The following is a 19,811-nucleotide window of genomic DNA, read 5'->3' as shown; positions in this document are numbered from 1 at the left end:
GATATGGAAGAGGCATTGAGACTGTTTATGAATAATAATTCTCATTTTCTATTGAGCACTATTCCTCATTGCAGCAGAGCTCTTAAAAACCAACATTTAAGTGCCAGTTAAATGCCAGATACTTTACTTGCTTTATCTCATTTAATGCTTCCAGCCAGTTGATGAAGATATCATCATCCCTTACAGATAAGGATGCTTTGAAAGGTATCTAATCTGGTTAAGGCCACCTGGCCAGATGTAGAAGAAACAGAAGTAGATAAACACTCTGTAGTACTGCTCTTTCTGAACAAATAGACCATAATAACAAAATTCTTTAAAATGAAAAACTTGCATGTGCCATGGAGGTTTTTTTTTTTTTAAAACTAGGTTGTAGATGTATTTCATGAAACTTGTTCTTCTGTTTGTTTGTTTTTTCCTGTATGAAGTTCATGGAAATCTAGAACTTTCTTTGAATTACTGCTCATGAGTTCAGTAATGTGTTACACTGCCTCCTCTTCCTTCCTAATTTGCAGAGACCGTATGATTCCAGGACCATCCTGGTTGACACCTAGAGTCTGGCATCATTATTAATCGCTTTTCTCTGCTCTCGAAAATGCCCTGTGCGGGTGATAATGACAAGACCACCTTAGTCCTGCCCTACGACCCAGCAATTGCACTGCTGGGGATTTACCCCAAAGATACAGATGCAATGAAACGCCGGGACACCTGCACCCCGATGTTTCTAGCAGCAATGGCCACGATAGCCAAACTGTGGAAGGAGCCTCGGTGTCCAACGAAAGATGAATGGATAAAGAAGATGTGGTCTATGTATACAATGGAATATTACTCAGCCATTAGAAATGACAAATACCCACCATTTGCTTCAACGTGGATGGAACTGGAGGGTATTATGCTGAGTGAAGTAAGTCAGTCGGAGAAGGACAAACAGTGTATGTTCTCATTCATGTGGGGAATATAAATAATAGTGAAAGGGAATATAAGGGAAGGGAGAAGAAATGTGTGGGAAATATCAGAAAGGGAGACAGAACGTAAAGACTCCTAACTCTGGGAAACGATAGGGGTGGTGGAAGGGGAGGAGGGCGGGGGGTGGGGGTGAATGGGTGACGGGCACTGGGGGTTATTCTGTATGTTAGTAAATTGAACACCAATAAAAAATAAATTAAAAAAAAAAAAAGACCACCTTAGTCGTTCATTAAAGACGCCGAAGTGTCATATTGCAGCTGCCCACTAGGTGTCAGCAGCGTAACCCCCGGAAAACACTTCAAGGAAAGCATTTCATTACAAAAGTCCTATCAGAGCAAATAATTAAGTGTGGTGCAGGAGCTACCTGCAGCCTTGCCCATTCAAAACAAATGCGAGGCAGGGGGAGGAGAGAAGGAGCAGGTGCAGGCCAGGTAGCTCCTTGCTGAGACCTAGTGGAGAGGGAAGGACTCCCTTCCTCCTCGTCAGAAGGACTCCAGTGATATCTGGAATGAACACCGTGGTATCCTTTTTAATTTTCATCCACAAGATGAAACCAGTATGCAGTGAAGTGAGGAAACAGCTTTGAACGAAGACATACCTTTCCCCTTCCTAAACTGTTCTTCAAATCATGATCGATCGGATGAAGGTCACACAGGTGACTTGGGCTTTAACGAGTCTACTGAATGACTGATGCATTTGAGCGAGAAGCTGAGTTGTCTGAACACAAATCCTTTAAAGGTGATTTGAAAACATCGACACTCACAACTCCATGACATGCTTGGACTCTTCTTGGAATGACCCACAGACTGTGCGTATATTACCTTTGACCCAGGTAGACGCGTCTGCTCTCTAGAAACCCTCCTCGGCTGCGGATGTGTGGCACACAGTGACACAAGGGGTACGAGAAGCCCACAGGATGGGTTTTCAGATGCTTGTGCCTTTCAGTCCTTGGAACTGGTTGCTACTGCTGGTGGCCTTCAAGTGTTCTGAAGCATCTTCAGATTTGAACGAATCCACAAATTCCACTGCCCAGCATGAGCCTAATGTTCGGTTTGCTGCTGCCAGCTCAGAGGCAGATGAGAAGATATCTGTTTTTGCATTGGATTATGACTACGTGCAAATTCCTTATGAGGTCACCCTGTGGATACTTCTAGCATCCCTTGCAAAAATAGGTAAGTCCCCAAACACCTGTTTGTGGGAGTTGTTCTCCATGTGAGATAATGATGTGAAAATGCCTTGTAGGTGGTGAACTATATGGATTTTAACTGTCATTGCTATTACAACAAAAAAGAAAATATGTTCCTTTTAGTCAAGGGGAAATCATAACTGCTTTTTTTATAAAGCCGTGTAATGCTTCAGGACTGTGCTTTGAAATTTGAGCATACTCTCTGGGTTCTGGGTTGCTTTGATTTCTTCTTATTTCAGGGTGACACCCTTGTGACATTATTTGGCATGTAAAAATTTCAAGTTCTATGCATTAAGATATAGAGAATGAGGCAGGTAGACCTCAGAATGATGCCCATTGGACATTTCAGGAGCACATAATGATTCTTCTGTACAATATTCTTTCCTCATTCTTGATCATGTAAATGTGGGCTTCATCAATGACTCCCATTGTTTATTCTTTAAAAGTGACATGTGCTCTTTGCAGAATGACAGAAAGCAAGGAACAAGACAATTAGAGGCTACTCTTAAATTACTCAGTGATGGGCTATGGGGGCATAGAAGATGATGTGTCAGTAAGATACTGGTTTATGCCTGAGTCAAATGGCTCCAGTGCCCCACTGGTTTCCTTTGTGAAATAAAGGGAATTCAAATTCATAGATTAAATTCTAATCAGGGTTATTTGTGCCAAAACCTCAAGTAATGGCTTACACTCTGTTATCATTTAATTCCTAACTCCACCTCCTTGTCTCCTTAAAACCAGCTTATTCCAAAGTGAAAGACTGATACAGTTATCTCAATTAACATTAAGCTTAACATCTCCTTTGCCTTTGTTATGAACTTTGTTACTTGAGTGGACAAGTTGTCCTACTGGGATAGAATCTATGAGACATTTTGATGCTTATTTATAATTTCCCTCTAGCATGGGCGTGAAATGTGGGTTGAGCTACGGGACCTGGCTGTTAACCTCTTGGGATCAGGACTGTTGGCTCTGTCTACTCATCGAACTCCCTCCCCAGGGGTGACGGAGGTACCGGTGTATTTAATAGATGCTCCTTCCAAACTGCTATTCATTTTGAGCTAGGAAAGTATGAAGAGTGATGGGAGATTGTTAATTTGAAGAACTCCTGTGTGATTTGTCAAATCGTGAAATTATACAAAGGATCTCACGTTATTTCTATAAAGCGCTCAAGTAGAAACGGCTTTCTAAGGGGATGACATTCTCAGTTCAGAGCTAGAGTTCTAGGGCCTTCTGTACAATCACATGGGCATCGAGATTGTTCAAAGTGGTCTTGTGTGGATCTTGAGTTTTCCTTTGTGAACAACACTGTCCCCACCCACTCCTTCCCCCTTCATGGCAATGGGGGAAGTTGGTCTGCAAATGAAGGAACTAGAGCTGCCACTGACTAGCTGGTCACCATGTCTTTCTAAGTCTCCATGTGCCCAACTATGAAATGATTTCTAAGGCCTCCTTTTGGTGCAAAGTAGGATTTCCTAGTGGCAAAGAGATTTACATTCTATGTCAGTAAACAGCCCAATGCAGAAAGGATATAGTTTATCTTTGTTTTATATTAGCATAAAACACAGATTGTTTTTTAGAGTATTGCATGTGCCCAGAATCACCACATCTAGAAGTTCAGAGGATGGTAAAGACACTGTTGTTCACAAGACTATTGGCTTAAATGTTCTTGATTTGCATTTTGATGGACTTCAACATACTTTAGATAAAGAAAAAACTTCAGTAGGTTATTAGTTGGATCATGCTTATTCAAATACATTTTCCTATTTGCTAGTCATTAAGAACTCAGACTATTTCTGTACCGTACATGGAAAGAAGGCTACAGTTAGTGATTATTATTTCTCATGTGTCAAATACTGGGCTTATAGTTTTATACATGGTGGCTCATTTGTGTGGGGCAAGAGAAAAAGACTCAGAACTTTAACATGTAAGGAATCTATAAAGATTTCTTTAGATTCTATATTGTAAAACTTGAATCAAAATATAATTAATATTCAGAATTCCTGGATGGCTCAGCGGTTAAGCTCTGCTTTCAGCTCAGGACGTGATCCTGGAGTTCGGGGATGGAGTCCCACATCGGGCTCCCCTGAGGAGAACCTGCTTCTCCCTCTGCCTGTGTCTCTGCTTCTCTTTCTCTGTGTGTCTCTCCTGAATAAATAAATAAAATCTTTAAAATATATATATAATTAATAATCATTATATTTAACATTCATTCTTTCATTCAGTCATTCTATCAAGACACATATATTGAACGCCCATACCACATGTGGAAATGACCATGGTTCCTGGCCTCAAGATATTTAATTTAATGGGGAAAAAAATGAATCTAGCACTGCCTGGTAGGCACTCTGACACAAGAACATCACAACTTTCCTTCAATCCTTTTTAAAACAGCCAACTATGTGTATTAGAGAAGAATAATATTATAGAACAAAGACAACACAGAGTTGCCTCAGATTTTGTTGTTTATCTTTTATTTTAGTTCCACCTCTTGGCACATTGTAGAAGGGTGTTTCTTGAGTTATTGGGCAGAATGGAATCATAGGGCCATCTTTGACTTTCAGGCCAAACTTTGTTATTGGTGGCCGTTCAAATTCCAGGTGCTGGAGCTGTAAACTCTCAAAGTGACCAACTCTATTGTCCATTATGAAAGGGAAGGAGGATTGTAAAGTGTGAATGCACTTGGCGTTTCGCTTTACAATGCCCTACTTTACAGTGCATAGTGCCTCTTCCTGCTACCGCTGTGTAGGTGTAACTTGGCGTAACATAGGTACACGTTAGATCCATCTCAGGAAACTCAATTCCTGGAAGAAGGGCCAAACTGGGGAGACACGGGTCCTGAGAAAGTCACACTAGAGGCTCTTCTACTTCTTTTACCTGTTAAAAAGTTCAGGGTAGTTAAAATAAGTACTAATTAGAGAAGAGGAAAAAGAAGGAAGAGGAAGAGGGGGGCGGAGAGGAGGAAGAGAAGGTTGTCATTAGGAAATGGAGAGAGCAGGACTCCCAAACTCTTTAAAGAGGCCTTAAACCGATCTTGAAGCAGTGGGTAGGATTGTGGTTTTGGACAAGTATCAAATATCCCTTGATTCTAATTATTCTGTAATAATTAGAATTATATTCTATCATAATAATCTGTCTGCTGATAATAAATGAAATTCAAAGCTGTGATCAGGGAACCCTACATGGATTTTGGATGAGTGTACTTAAAATTCCTTTTTTAATTTTATTTTTTAATTTCAAGTTTTATTTAAATTTTAGTTAGTTAACATATATGGTTTTTTTGTGTAGAATTTAGTGATTTGTCACTTACATATAACACCCAGTGCTCATCACAATGAGTGCCCTCCTTAATACTTATCACTCATTTAGCCGATCCCTTACCCATCTCCCTCCATCAACCCTCAGTTTGTTCTCTATAGTTAAAAGAGTCTCTTATGGTTTGCTTCTTTCTCTCTCTGTTTTTAAATTTCCCTTATGTTCGTTCATCTGTTTTGTTTCTTACTAAATTCCACATATGAGTGAAATCATATGGTATTTCTCTTTCTCTGACTGACTGCTTTCATGCTTTCACTTAGCATAATACACTCTAGCTCCATCCACATTGTTGCAAAGGCTAGATTTCATTCTTTTCTATGGCTGAGTAATATTCCATATATATTTATATATATCTCACATCTTCTTTATCCGTTCGTAGGTTGATGGACAATTAGGCTCTTTCCATTGTTTGGCTATTGTTGATAATACTGCTATAAACACTGGGGTGCATGTGCCCCTTTGAGTCTGTATTTTTAATCCTTCGGATAAATACGTAGTAGTGCAATTGCTGGGTCATATGGTAGTTCTATTTTTAACTTTTTGAGGAAACTTCATACTGTTTTACAGAGTGACTGCACCAGTTTGCATTCCCAACATCCCAAAAATACATAATCCAGATAAGAAATGGACAGAAGACATGAACAGACATTTTTCCAAAGACTTTCAGATGGCCAACAGACACATGAAAGGATGCTCAACATCACTCATCATCAGGGAAATACAAATCAAAACCACAATAAAATACCATTTCATACCTATCAGAATGGCTAAAATGGAATTAAAATTCCTAAAGAGACATTAAATGGCTCCGAGTGACCTGTGGGGGAAATCTACACTCCTTAGCCTTGAACTCAAGACCTTCTCTTATTAGGATCAATCATCTTCCAACTCTCCTTCCAATATTTTTCCCAATTCATAATTTGCTCCAGCCAGGTGGATCTCCTCAATGAATGTCAGACCACTCATTCATCTGACTCAGCCATTCCCATCTTTCTTCATTTTTGTCTTGGAGTTCTCCCCACCTAATATATCTCTTCTCTTCTGCTGTCCAACTATGTAAGTCCTAGTCATCCTCCAAAACCTGTTCAACTTCTTCTCATATAAAAGCTTCTCTGGTGAACACATAAACCAACCAATCATTCATTTACACACTTATAGATTCTTTCAGCAAATAGACCAGCTATTGTGTGCAAGACATCTTGCCAAGTACTTTGGGGAGATATAGAGATGTACATCATTCTGTCTGAGTTGAAAGAATCTGGAGGTTAGCAGGGGAGATAAGTCATGCACAGAAAATGATAGAAAGAGAACATTGTTGTTAGATAGTGATAAAATATTATGGCGATTCAGAGGAAGACATATGATTTCCTTGGAAAGCAGTTGGGAAAAGTTTAATTTTGAAGATTGCACAAGATTGAAGAACAACCCAGGCAGCAATAAATGAAGACAGGAAAGGGGAATCACAGGGAAAAGGTATGTGGTTGGTTGTAACATAGGATGCATAAGGATGGTGGTGGGTGGGAGGGATATTGACTTGGAGAGAACCCCAGAGCGGCCTGCTGTGCTCTGATCTATTCTCATGCATGTCGGTATAGTCAATATATACTTCACTGTATACTTATGCTTTGCTTTATGTTTGTCTTCTTATTTGTTAATGTCTTTATCTGAAATATGATTAATAGTTGGAATTAAAATAAACATGCTTGGTTCTCCGTGTCACACGCAGTGCTTAGCAGTGTGTTGGTCTTGGCTCAAGGATGCTTCACAAATGCCCTTAGTTTAAAATCTGTGAGATGCTTTGTGTGCCTTCAGAGTCTTAGATGGGGAATGAGATGAGCAGATACACGTAGTTTGGAAAAGTCATCTGGCATCAGGAATGGGCTAGGGGAGTGAGGGTGAGATAGAAGATCAGGAAGCCAGTACAGAAGACAGGATGGAGAATGGGACCCCTTACATAAAGGCAGTGACTGTCAAAATGGGGAGGAGGAGATGATCTTTAGGGGCAGCTACCGAGAGATATATATGATAAAATAAGAAGCTATTACACGGGGGCCAAGTGATGGAGGTTCAGGGAAAGCAACTTGATTTCCTGCTTTCTTTAGGATTTATTTATTTATTTGAGAGAGAGAGAGAGAAAGAAAGAGAAAGAGAGAGAGAGAAAGAGAGCACATAGGGGGAAGGACAAAGAGAGAGAATCCTCAAGTAGGCTCCTCACTAAGCACGGAGCCCAATGCATGCAGGACTCCATTCCCCAACCCATGAGAGATCATGACCTGAGCCAAAACCAAGAGTCAGCAGCACAACCAAGTGAGCTACCCAGGTGCCCCTTGATTTCCTTTATACCTGGCTGGCCTGATGGCAGTGTCATTGGTTAAATAAGGAAAATAAAATAAAAGGCTGAATTTTCTTTTACTGGTTTTGTGGAAGGGAGGTTTGGAAGAAGCTGATGTTTAGGTGACTGTGACTGACTCTGAATGAGCCTCAAAGGTGGGTTTTGCAGGAATGCAAAGGAGCTCCACAGTCTTCATTCCTCTTCCCCCACTGCCCTCTTGGATCCCATAAGGTAGGGAAGCAGGGAGGAGGAAGGGGAGGGGATGGCTGGCTGAGGACCACTCTGAGACCTTCACTGGGCCCGGCATGTTAAGTATTTGACCTCATCGAGACTCCCTGCAGCACTTCCAGCCCCCACTACAGATGGGGTCCTGAGGCTCAGGACTCATGCCAGCCTACCCAAAGTCCCCTCAACTGGTTTTAGAAGGCTTCTTTTATACCAGTCTCCTGGTATCTTAGTAGCCAGAGCCATCGTATTTGCAAACCTCTAAATGTGGTTCTCTGCTTTTCCCTAGGCTTCCATCTTTACCACAGACTACCAGGCCTCATGCCAGAAAGCTGCCTCCTCATCATCGTTGGGGCTCTGGTGGGTGCCATCATCTTTGGCACTGACCATAAATCTCCTCCCGTCATGGATACAAGCATCTACTTCCTGTATCTCCTTCCACCTATCGTCCTGGAAGGTGGTTACTTCATGCCCACCCGGCCCTTCTTTGAGAACATTGGGTCCATCCTATGGTGGGCAGGCCTGGGGGCCCTGATTAATGCTTTTGGCATTGGCCTCTCCCTCTACCTCATCTGCCAGATCAAAGCCTTTGGCCTCAGTGATGTCAACCTACTTCAGAACCTGCTGTTTGGCAGCCTGATCTCAGCCGTTGACCCCGTAGCTGTGCTGGCTGTGTTTGAGGAGGCGCGTGTGAATGAGCCACTCTACATGATGATCTTCGGGGAGGCCCTTCTCAATGATGGCATCAGTGTGGTGAGATATCAAAGCGAGTCCCTGGGGAGAGGAAGGGTCAGAGTGGAGCTTGAGGTGGGAGTCTGTCCTCAGGGCAAATGGAGAAGGTTGAGCGGGATGGCCCATGGCAGGGCAGGGATAGACTTCGATAGGTACAGTTGATGGAGTGTGGCCCAAGGTCTGATGACCTCCATTAGGATCTGCATCAAGTACGTGATTTCTCGCTAATGCTGCTTGCCATTCACTAGCCAAATGGCTTCTTTAAAGAGAGAAAAAGGAAAAGACATCTCCATAATTTTTTAGTTAAATTCACATTTTCACTTAGCATGAAGAAACAGTTGCCAAGGGCTCTTCTGGTCTTCACACTAGGATGAACAGCACTTAGCCATTTTTCATTTCTCTCATTCACTGGAACTCATCCTCCTCTTTATATACTTGTTTGTTTTGTTTTTAACATATTGCATGAGATGATGATGGTAAATACAAGATGGGGTAGGAAGGGCATTGAAAAGGATTTGCAAAAAATGCATTAGCTGATCCATCAGTCTTGCACAACTCCTCCAGAATATGTGACTCCTGGAGAAAAGCTGAGAAAAACTTACCAGGCTAAGTCAACACGTAGCACAAAGGCCCAGAAGATATCTTTGGTGCTGGGATATTCAGACTAGCCATTCCTATTCTTGGTTGTGTTACGTTACTACAAACAATCACCAGGTGTCAGTCTATGAGATTTTTATATATAGTTTGGTTTACTTTTCTTGCCTTTAAATTTCTATTACATCACAGAAGTGATACTAGAATGAATTTTTAGTGTAGAAGACTCTAACTGTACAAAATTAAACAACATAAAAACACAGAAGCCTCCTCTTGTCCCTCTCCTCACCTTCCAAACAACCTCTTTGATCAGTTTGGCATTTTTCTTCCATGTTTTTATTGTGTGTATGTGTGTGTGTGTGTGTGTGTGTGTGTAGGTGTATGTTATTTTGCATAAATTGATTCTATGCATTGCTTAAATATAATAAGTCTTGGAGTCCATTCTATATCATTTTAATTGTTATATAGTATTTCAGAGATTATACTGATGATAATTTATTTAACCATTTCCTGATGGATGGACAGTTGCTACCAATTTTTCACTTTTTAAAAAATACAACGTTCTGGTGAATATTCTTTTTTCTGCATGCATTTTTGTATGTGTGTTTGTGAGTCTTTCATAGGTTATATTCTTGGAAGTGAAATTTTGAAAGTGGGTACCTTTAAAAATTTGAAAGATGCTGCTGTTTTAATCACCTCCTCTTTATCCGGTTGATAAGGGAAAGATTCCTCTTCCAGGGATAAGGAGTGACACCCGACAATAAAGAGATGAAGCCAATTAGATACTGTACTCACACCCCAGAGGAGGAGGACACTACATACCACGGGGGCTGCATGGGGGCTGCATTTGGGAACAGAGGGATCAGTCAGGGGTGTAAGAGTAAGGTTTTGTAAGATCAAGAAGAGAGATGCCTCCTGGTTCCCTCAGGATGACATGATTGGCTTGTTTTGAATAATTCTCTAGGCTGTCAGGAGACTGACATCTAATACTCAGGGATGGGCAAGTATTGTGCTTGGTCCCATTGGTAAGGAGGGCTGTTTGGCCCGCAAGTGGTCAGACTTGGGGAGGAAGACTTGTATTTATGACCCTCCCAGTTTTACTAAATGTCAAGGTTGCACGTAATATTGGATCTTAATTGTAGGTCTTTCATCAGAGCTACTAGAATTTTCCAGAAATGCTTTATGGTCTTACATTTTCCATAGAGTGTGTTAAATGCATTTTTCTTTATCGATGTCCACAGGGGACATTGCTTTGTAATGTATTACAGTCGAATGAGCAAAAACGAGTTAGTCGTGTTTGTTTTAATTTGTATACATCTTTTCAACAATCTTGGATCATTTGTGTTTCTCATTCTGTAAATTGGAAGTTCATATCCTCTTAGGGTTGCCAGACTTAAAAAAAAAATTCAGGACACTCAGTTAAATTAAAATTTCATATAAACAATGAATTTTTTATATATATATCCCAATTAATGTATGCAGGGATCACATCCTGTCCATTTTTCTTTGCTGTTTTTTAGATTTTTTAATTGATTTGTAGAAACTCATTAAATTATCTAAATTTTAAACTGTTGAGTATTACATATAAATCAAAGATTGTCTCTCATTCTGTCACTTAATTTTTTTTTTAGATTACAGTATCTTTTATCCTATAAAAGTTAAATTTTTATGAGCTCAAACCTAATGTACTCTTTTATTGCCTCCAGGTTTCATATTTTGTTTGCAGAGATTGTGTCTAACCAAAGAACATGCAAATATTATGGGTTTTTTTTAAGATTTTTTATTTTTTTTTTGAAAGAGAGAGAAAGGGTGTGTGAGCATGAGCTGGGGGAGCAGCAGAGGGAATGAGAGAGAGAATCTTAAGCAGATTGCATGCTGAGCACAGTGTCCAATATGGGGCTTTCAATCCCAGGACCCTGAGATTATGACTAGAGCTAAATCAAGAGTCAGCATCGGAGCCAACTGAGCTATCCAGGCACCCCACAAACATTATGTTTTTGTATTTCTCCCCTTTTACAATTAGCTATTTAATTAATCTGGCACACAATACCTTATGGTGAGGATTTTATTCAAAAATGGATAGTGCAGTAGGTAAAAGGCTCCTAAAAAGTAACCCGAGGACACCTGGGTGGCTCTGTGGTTGGCCATCTGTCTTTGGCTCAGGGCATGATCCCAGTTCGGGGATCGAGTCCCACATTGGGCTCCCTGTGAGGAACCTGCTTCTCCCTCTGCCTGTGTCCCTGCCTCTCTCTTTGTCTCTCATGAATAAATAAGCAAAATCTTAAAAAAAAAAAAAAGTAACCCAAGATATCTATTGTGGATTTGCCAAGTGAAGGAGACCCATCCTTGAAGTCGAAAGTCAATTTATTGATACATAATGCGAATCTCTAACTGTTCAGCAAGATGCTAGGCTCATCAAGGCTACACATTCTTTCTGGGCAAGTTCCACAGGGAGCCAAGTTGTCTGAAGCTGCGAGGGGAGGCTGGGACTCCAGACTCCCACCATGTACCTCAAAATCACCTCAGCGGGACTGATGAATATTTGGATGTCCAAAGCCCATCCCAGACTCTCTGAGAATGGAACCTGGCCATCTGTATTTTAACAGGGACCTCAGATGATTGCTGATGTTTGAGAACTAGTGGTTTCTTGCCTTTATGTTGAAAATAGCTGATGTATCTTGACCTAAAACAATGCTGTTTGGAACAAGGGCAGTTCTCTCCTCAGATTGGGTCAAATTAACCTCTGAGATCCTCTTTCCTCACCTCATTCTGTCTTTAGATATGTTCGTATTTTCAGTTTTGTTGCAGTGGAGTAAGTGGCCTTGGCTGGGAACCTATTCCACTCCTAAAGTAGCCCCTCTGAGCCATGATGTGTTCCTATCATGGTTCGTCTCCTGAAGATTTCACTTAAATCCAAGTGTACTGTAACCCCCACTCTTGGCAGTGTCGTTGAGGAGGCTTATCTGTGATAACATCAAAGCCACCTCTTGGCAGCCCATTCTGAGGTAATTAATTCTTCAACCTTTCCTTCACAAGTGACTTTCTAAATACTACTGCTTGTAATTGTCACAGAACATGCTATTTATAACACTGGGCTCTGCTATCTCTTTGGTATTGCCTCTGAACTTGGGAATCTGATGTCCCCTGAATTTTCTCTAGATTTTACATCTAGAGCCAATCACAGCTTGGTTTCTGGTTGGGGTTTGTTGGCTAGCAACATTTGTTTGACTTTCCCAAAGTTTAATTGTTTCCACTTGGACATTTTTTTTAAATGATCATTTCAAAAAAAAAATATTATAATTTTCAGCTGACCAGAGTATCTGCTAAGGGCACTGGTGTGACCTCCAATGGGCAAAGCTGTCGTTGTGTTGGCTCCAGGGGGGTTGCCCACACGTCACTCCCGGGTCACTCTGTGGTCACCCACAGCACAGTGAGTATTAAGTGTGTGCTGGGGCACTTCTGTGGCCCTACATGAAACCAGAGAAGCTCCAGGGCCAGATTTAGAAAGCAGTTTGAAAGCAACTGGTATTTAATGCAATCCAGTTGTATTTTGAGCTAAGAGCATTGAACTCACCCTTTCATTGAGGAAGGGGCCTTCCCAAGGGCAGCAGTCACAAGCATGCTCTTTCAGCAGAAAGTCTGAGTCATCTGGAAAGCGATCTGTGATTTGTGGGCTACATGTGACAACTCTACAGATCTTTATCCACTAAACAGTTGCTTTCTCAGTAAAGAGGAGCTGTTCCAAAATTGTCGAAATACCAATGAATCTGATTCTCCAGGTCTCCTGTCCCATGTATTTCTCCTTCTTACTGAATATTTCTCCAGAGCATATCCTTAATGATAGGCAAAGGGAGCAGAGACAAAACCCAAATAGCTCTGAAATGATAACTAGTATCCCCAGTTAGATCTCAAGACCAAAGTCATAGCAGGTGACTATATCCAGCTACTATATCCAGTCCCTGCATGGAGTCACTTTGACCCTTACTATTTTATTAAATTCTTGCATTTTAGTATAAGGCATGGCCTAATAACTTTATTTCACAGATGAAGAAAACAAAGCAAAGGAAGCTAAAATTGGACAAATGTATGCTGCCTGGTGAAGGACAGCCTGACACAGACACACAGCTCAGTCTCATTCCAATATCTTTCCTTGTATTCTTACCTCTTGAATTTTCTTTCTTTCTTTCTTTCTTTCTTTCTTTCTTTCTTTCTTTCTTTCTTTCTTTCTTTCTTTCTTTTCTTTCTTCTTTCTTTCTTCCTTCCTTCCTTTCTTTCTTTCTTTCTTTCTTTCTTTCTTTCTTTCTTTCTTTCTTTCTTTCTTTCTTCCTTCCTTCCTTCCTTCCTTCCTTCCTTCCTTCCTTCCTTCCTTCCTTTCTTTCTTTCTTTCTTTCTTTCTTTCTTTCTTTCTTTCTTTCTTTCTCTTCCTTCCTTCCTTCCTTCCTTCCTTCCTTCCTACCTTTCTTCTTTTCCATTCTTTCTAAACATTTTATTTTTAAGTAATCTCTACACCCAACATGGGGCTTGAACTCACAACCCCAAGCTTATGTTGCATGGTCTACCAACTAAGCCAGCCAGGTGCCCCATCCTTTTGAGTTTTTAATTCATGGAGCCCCGAGGGTTACGAGAGAATTCATGTGTTACTGATGAGTGCACTGGGCTTGAGTCCACTTAGTGAAGCCAGTCGTTTTTATCAGAATTGGCTCACTGGGCAAAATCCAATATGTGGCTCCAGGAGAGATTCTGATCATCTCTGTGCCTCATTTCTGTAAAATTGGGATGATGATATTACTTAGCTCATAGGGTCACTGGAAAATTCATACTAAATTTTTAGTATAGTGAATACCCAGCATGCAGTGAGTGCTCAGTGAGTGTTGGCTGCTATTGTATCACAGCAGCTTATGGACATAGCATAGGGGTTGGCTAGCTCTTAGTAGGCAGTTGGTTTTAAATATGGCATGACTTCATTTACTGTAGGCAGATGGTTCTTACTGCAGATGCATTGTTTCTCCCTGGTTTTCTTGGGTCAATTTGCTGAATAAGCAATAAGGCGATACTACCAAAGTTTCTTTTGTGTCCCATCTCTCCCCAGCTGCCTCTTCCTCCATCTCTTCTGAGAGGTCCAGGAGGCTAGCATGGGCCAGGACTGAGACTTGAGCTGAGGCAGATGGCTCCAGAGCATGTCTGCTTCTGACTGCTACTCACTTCTCCCTTAACCACTTTCTTTCCCTCTGGTTTTCTTTCCTTTCTCTAGTGATATATTCTCTTGGCATCTTGCTGTACTGGAATCTCTTCTCCAGGACTACAGTGAATGAAAGAGTAATAGAGAGAGGCAAATGAAAATGTCTGACCACAGACCTTGGGCCACGCATATTTACAGGGCTTCATTTACTTTTCCTTTTTCTATGTGGCTCAGTCAGTATCCAAAAGATAGGGTGAAAAGTTGCCCTTTCAGTGCTTCTCCAACATGCTTTTCAAAGCCAGCAATCCATAGCCATTTCTTCACAAAGAGCCTTTACCTTTCATTCAATTTGCCCCTCTTTCTATTATACATGCCTGTCACTGGCCTTAGATCCTAAATTGCCAGACCCCTTATGCTAGAATTCCCTGCCCTCCTCTCACCTCATCTTGCCATCCCTTTGCCAGGATTTCTCTCCAAGCATCTCCTGTTATTCTTCTAGGACCAGCATGTAGCTCTGAGCCTTGTGAGGCTGCTGAGTCAATGTTTAGAATGCAGGAATGAATGACACAAGAATGGTAAATAAATAAATGCCGATGGGGATGAGGACTAGGAGAGATTGTGCAGAGGCTGTGTTTGCTCTGGGGCTGACCAGCCATTCTGGTCGTCTCAGGGGACCACAGCTTTCCCTGCCTGACTCCCAAGAGTGACACTCAATTTGAACTTGGGTTTGTCAAGGAAGCTGTGAGAAAACTGGGGTGTTCCCCTTCTGACACACTGGCACCACTGAAAGCAGAATTGCTCTGTGAGCCTAAATGCTAGAGGTGGGATGACACCAGTGAGAAGCGTCCCAGTGTCCTTCCTTCCCACACCTTCAGGGAGCGCCATGCCACACTGAGGCTGTCATGGGCATTGGCACATGAAGATGAATGGTGGGCCTTTGACACTTAGGGCAATCACTCTATGATGGAGGGACAGCCATCAACCTTACTGATTTTGAGGACAAGATGGCAAGTTTAAACCAAACTAGGATGATAGTGAGTAGCTCGCCAGAGGAAGCTACGTTAGATCTGGGAAAGATTTCTAAAACAGTTGTGTGGGGGTGAATTTTCCTTCATGATTTTCTGTGGTTTATTATTTTCCTCCCTTAAAAGGGTCCTACCTCCAGTGACATCATTTAAAAGGCAGTGAAGTGTGGCCCAAAAGCATGGATGGCAAAGCCATACTCCTTAATTCAATTCCTGGCTGCATGGCTTGCAACAGTTAAGTAGTTACTTAACTTCTCTGGGCCTCAGTTTCTTTTCTGTAAAATGGAGATCATGCTGTGTGGGAATTAAAGAGATTTAATACATGTAATCATTAAAATGGTTCCTGGCACAGAATAAGTACAGAATATTTGGTGCTTGTGATATTGTGATTTATAATAAATATATGTTTGGTTTTCATCCCCATTCAGGGCACAGAGCTCATAAAACCCTTGAATTTCCAGTTATGACAGCTGTAAAGGTGTCTTTTTTATGTTAATGAGGTGGCTTTTGGAAAGCCCTTAGGTCACCTGGGGGCCAGTTGTCAGGGAAGCCAATCCTGTGATTAGAGGGTTGGAAATTTCAGTCCCACTCCCAGACTTCAGGGAGAAGAGAAGGGCTAGAAATTGAGTTCATTCATCAATACCCAATGGTTTAATCAATCATGCCTATGTGACGAAGCCTCCAAAAAACCCGAAAGGACCAGGTTCTGAGAGTTTATAAGCTGGTGAACTTGGAGATTCAAGGACAGTGGTATATCTAGAGAGAGCATGGACGCTCCACACCCTGTCCCCACACTTTGCCCTAGACATCTTTTCCATCTGGCTGTTCCTGAGTTATATCCTTCTATAACAAACTGGTAATCCAGTCAGTAAAATGTTTCACTGAGCTTTATGAGCCGTTCTAGCAAATTAATCAAGTCCAAAGAGGGGGTCATTGGAACCTCCTTTCTATAACCAGTTGATCAGAGGCACAGGTGACAACCTGGACTTTCGATTAGCAAGTGGGGGTGGGGAGGACATTCCTGTGGGACTGAATCCTTAACCTGTGGGGTCTGACAATATCTCCAGTTGAGTTAATTGCATGGTGTTGTTGGGTAAAGCACACACATTGATATTGGTATCAGAGTCAGGTGTTATTAATAATACAAGTCCACCTACATGAGCGCTTTGGAGCCACAGTGCTCGCCTCACATCCCAAGTGATGCTACATTGTCCTGTCCATCTGGCTGGACTTTGCCATCTCAGCTTTCCTAGAGAAGTGCTGTACACAAACTCGATTCTTTGGAGGGGTGGGGGGTGGTGGTTGGCAACTTTTTCTTGTCCTCTTTTTACCTCTTTATTTTCTTTCATTTTATTCAGATTCCTAGGATAGGAAGTGAGAGGCTCCACACAACAAGTAGACGGTTTGCTCTGGCCAAGAATGTAGGGAGCTCAGGGTATAAGGCAGAGGTGAGACTTACAAACTGTACAATCTTGAGCAGGAGACTCAATCCGCTTGTGCCTCCATTTTCCCATGTGTAAAATGGGACGATTAATCTGACCTCAGAGAGTGGTTTCAAGAAGGAAGTGAAAAAATACACATAGATGTCTGGCACCTAGTAGGTGATGAATAAATGTCCTTTTGCCCTTCCTGTATTTGAGAGGAGGCTCCACACAGAAAGGCAATCTGGATGACAGCTGTTGGCCTAGAAATGGGAATAAGGCCTAATCGTCAGACAAACTGGGCTGTGGAGGCTTAACTGGCTGGCTTTAGTTGCCTGGGGAGTGAACTTCACCCCCACCCACAAGGGCTCAGCAAGTGCACCTGAGCTGTGAGACATTTCCCCCAGAGCAGCTTCTGACACATGGTGAGGGAAGGGCAGGTGTCTGGTGTTCACCCAGCCCAGGACCCAGGCATTTTCCTTCAGAAATGGACTCTCAACCAAACATTTGGAGGTTAGCCCACAGCTGCCATTGGCAGTGAGATATGGTACTGACCATGGGGGCCTGCAGGATACGTGTGTGCGCCTACCCACGCACGTATGTGTCTGATGCAACAATACAAATAGCTTGAGATAATGCTTGGAGCAGGCTGGAGAAATGGAAAAAAATGGAAAAACAGAGGTGCAGAAGACACTCCCATGCAAACAGGACGTTGGAGGTCAGAGATTCACGAATCTGGAGGAGGCAAATCTGACTCCTAAGTGTCTCCAACTGGATGACACCGTTACCGCTCATATCCAGGGTCTCAGCTATAGATTGTTGTTCACCAGCATCCTGAAAGATCTGTCCCTTAGATCCATGTTACAATTCAGGAGCTTAAGCAGTACAGGATCAGAGAGGGACACTATAATCCCTATATCATTGGAATTCCTCAGATTTGACTCACAAACACTCGTTTGGCTCATTTTCTTTGGGTTAAAGAAATGATGATTGAAGTTGGAATTGTATAAATCAATTTTCAACCAGCCTATGCTGTGACCCTTTGGGGTGGTTAGAACTCCCTCCAGTTTACAAGTGCAGGAAAAAAGAACAAAGCCTCCCTGGTTATCAAGCTGTCCTCCCTTTGTCAGGAGGGTGGGCTGAGCAGCTATGGAAATGGATTTGGAAAAGAAACACTTAGGGAGAAAAGTAAACTCTTTAAGTCTTTAGAGAACAATCAGAACGATCACAGAAAAGCTTGTAGAAGCAGTTCTTTCAAAATCATAACAACCGCCCACTGCACACCAACTGTGCTAAGTGCCCGGGATGCAGAAGCAAACCAGCATTGCCTTTGAAGAACCACAAGCTATCAACATTTGCTGTGTTTCTTTTCATATGTAAATTCTTTTTTCTTGCCCTACAGCCAAGAACCTACCTATTCTTCTGTATTTTCGTGTTTTTGTTTTTGTTTTTTTTTTAGATTTATTTATTTTAGAGAGAAGAGAACACACAAGTGGGAAGAGGAGCAGAGGGAGAGAATCTCAAGCAGACACCCTGCTCAGCATAAGCCCCACATGGGGCTCAATCTCATGATCCTGAGATCATGACCTGAGCTGACCCTGAGATCATGAAACCAAGAAACCAAAGACCCGAAACCAAGATCATTTGTTCAACCAACTGAGCCACTTAGGTGCCCCCTTCTGTATTTTTTTACTGCCCTTTCAAACCATAGAGATTTCTTAGGAGATTATACAATTCATTAATAAAAGTCACTGATTGGGAGAAAAGCCTAGAACTACAAAAAGCCAAAGGAGTTTCCTCGTTCAGCGGTTTTCAATAGACCTCACCCTCCTCAACAGCATGTGTGCATGCATTCTCAGGGGTGAGTTGGGTGTGTCAGGCTGGAGTATGGACAAAATATGCCCAGTATCATGTGAAAAGTCCCATGAGTTGGCTCAAATAGTTTCCCTATAGCTTCCTCAATGATTATGTAAAGTGAATAGTATCCAGCAGAACCTGTTGTACAAGCCTGCTCTGCGACTTTATATCCAGGTCATGGGTTAGAAAGGGGAAGCCACAGATTCTATCTCTGGGCTGTGTGGTTCTCCAGACCCCTCACCACCCTGGACCAGCTACAGTCCTTAGTGACTATGAGACTTACAGCATGGGAGGAAACTGAAATATGAAATCCAGCGCCTTAATTTAATTTAATTTTTTTTAAGATTTTATTTATTTATTCATGAGAGACAGAGAGAGAGAGAGGCAGAGACACAGGCAGAGGGAGAAGCAGGCTCCATGCAGGGAGCCCGACGTGGGACTCGATCCTGGATCCCCAGGATCACGCCCAGAGCCAAAGGCAGGCGCCAAACCCCTGAGCCACCTAGGGATCCCCCTTAATTTTAAATATAAAAGTTCAGTCCTGTTTGATTGAGCCACAGTCCCACTGAATCTGAATTATCCATTTACTCATCATTCATTTATTCACATAAAAATATTACTGAACAACCGTTTTTGGTTTCTGAAAGTTCAGTTTCTCCAAAGAAGCAAATCATCACCAAGCTAGCGTTCACAAACACTCTACTGGTCGCAGCTAATATTTGCTTTTATAGTTAAAAAAAAGTTCTGAGGTTAATAGCCTCTAAATGACTTTTCCTGCCATGTTGGTGTAGCAACACCAGATGGTGAAAGATAGTCTTGTGGGCATTTACTCTAAGCTGATGAGAGGGTGGGGGAGGCCAAGGTGACGTAGACTCAGGGGTGCTAGGCTGCAGCCTTCCTTGGATGGTATTTTGGGTGAGGAACAGGTGTTGGTGGGGGCCGGGTGATTACTATTAGGTTGGTTTTGACCTGCTGACTTTGAGAT

At 42.0% G+C, this 19,811-nt stretch overlaps 1 protein-coding gene across 1 annotated transcript in view; it reads left to right on the top strand.

Moving 5' to 3' along the window:
• The first annotated feature begins 1,364 nt into the window (after positions 1–1,364).
• The window catches only part of SLC9A4 (solute carrier family 9 member A4), a 69,104-nt gene continuing 50,657 nt past the window's right edge, over positions 1,365–19,811 (top strand). The window contains exons 1-2 of the mRNA XM_072844406.1: positions 1,365–2,135; positions 8,308–8,771. Coding sequence (XP_072700507.1) covers positions 1,880–2,135; positions 8,308–8,771 — 720 coding nt within the window. The 5' untranslated portion in view covers positions 1,365–1,879. The remainder of the gene's footprint in view (positions 2,136–8,307; positions 8,772–19,811) is intronic.

This window comes from Canis lupus, chromosome 11 (assembly GCF_048164855.1).
Source record: "Canis lupus baileyi chromosome 11, mCanLup2.hap1, whole genome shotgun sequence".
NCBI classification, from domain to species: Eukaryota; Metazoa; Chordata; class Mammalia; order Carnivora; family Canidae; genus Canis; species Canis lupus.
Note: the sequence above shows the minus strand (reverse complement) of the source record. Positions and strands in the feature narration are given on the sequence as shown.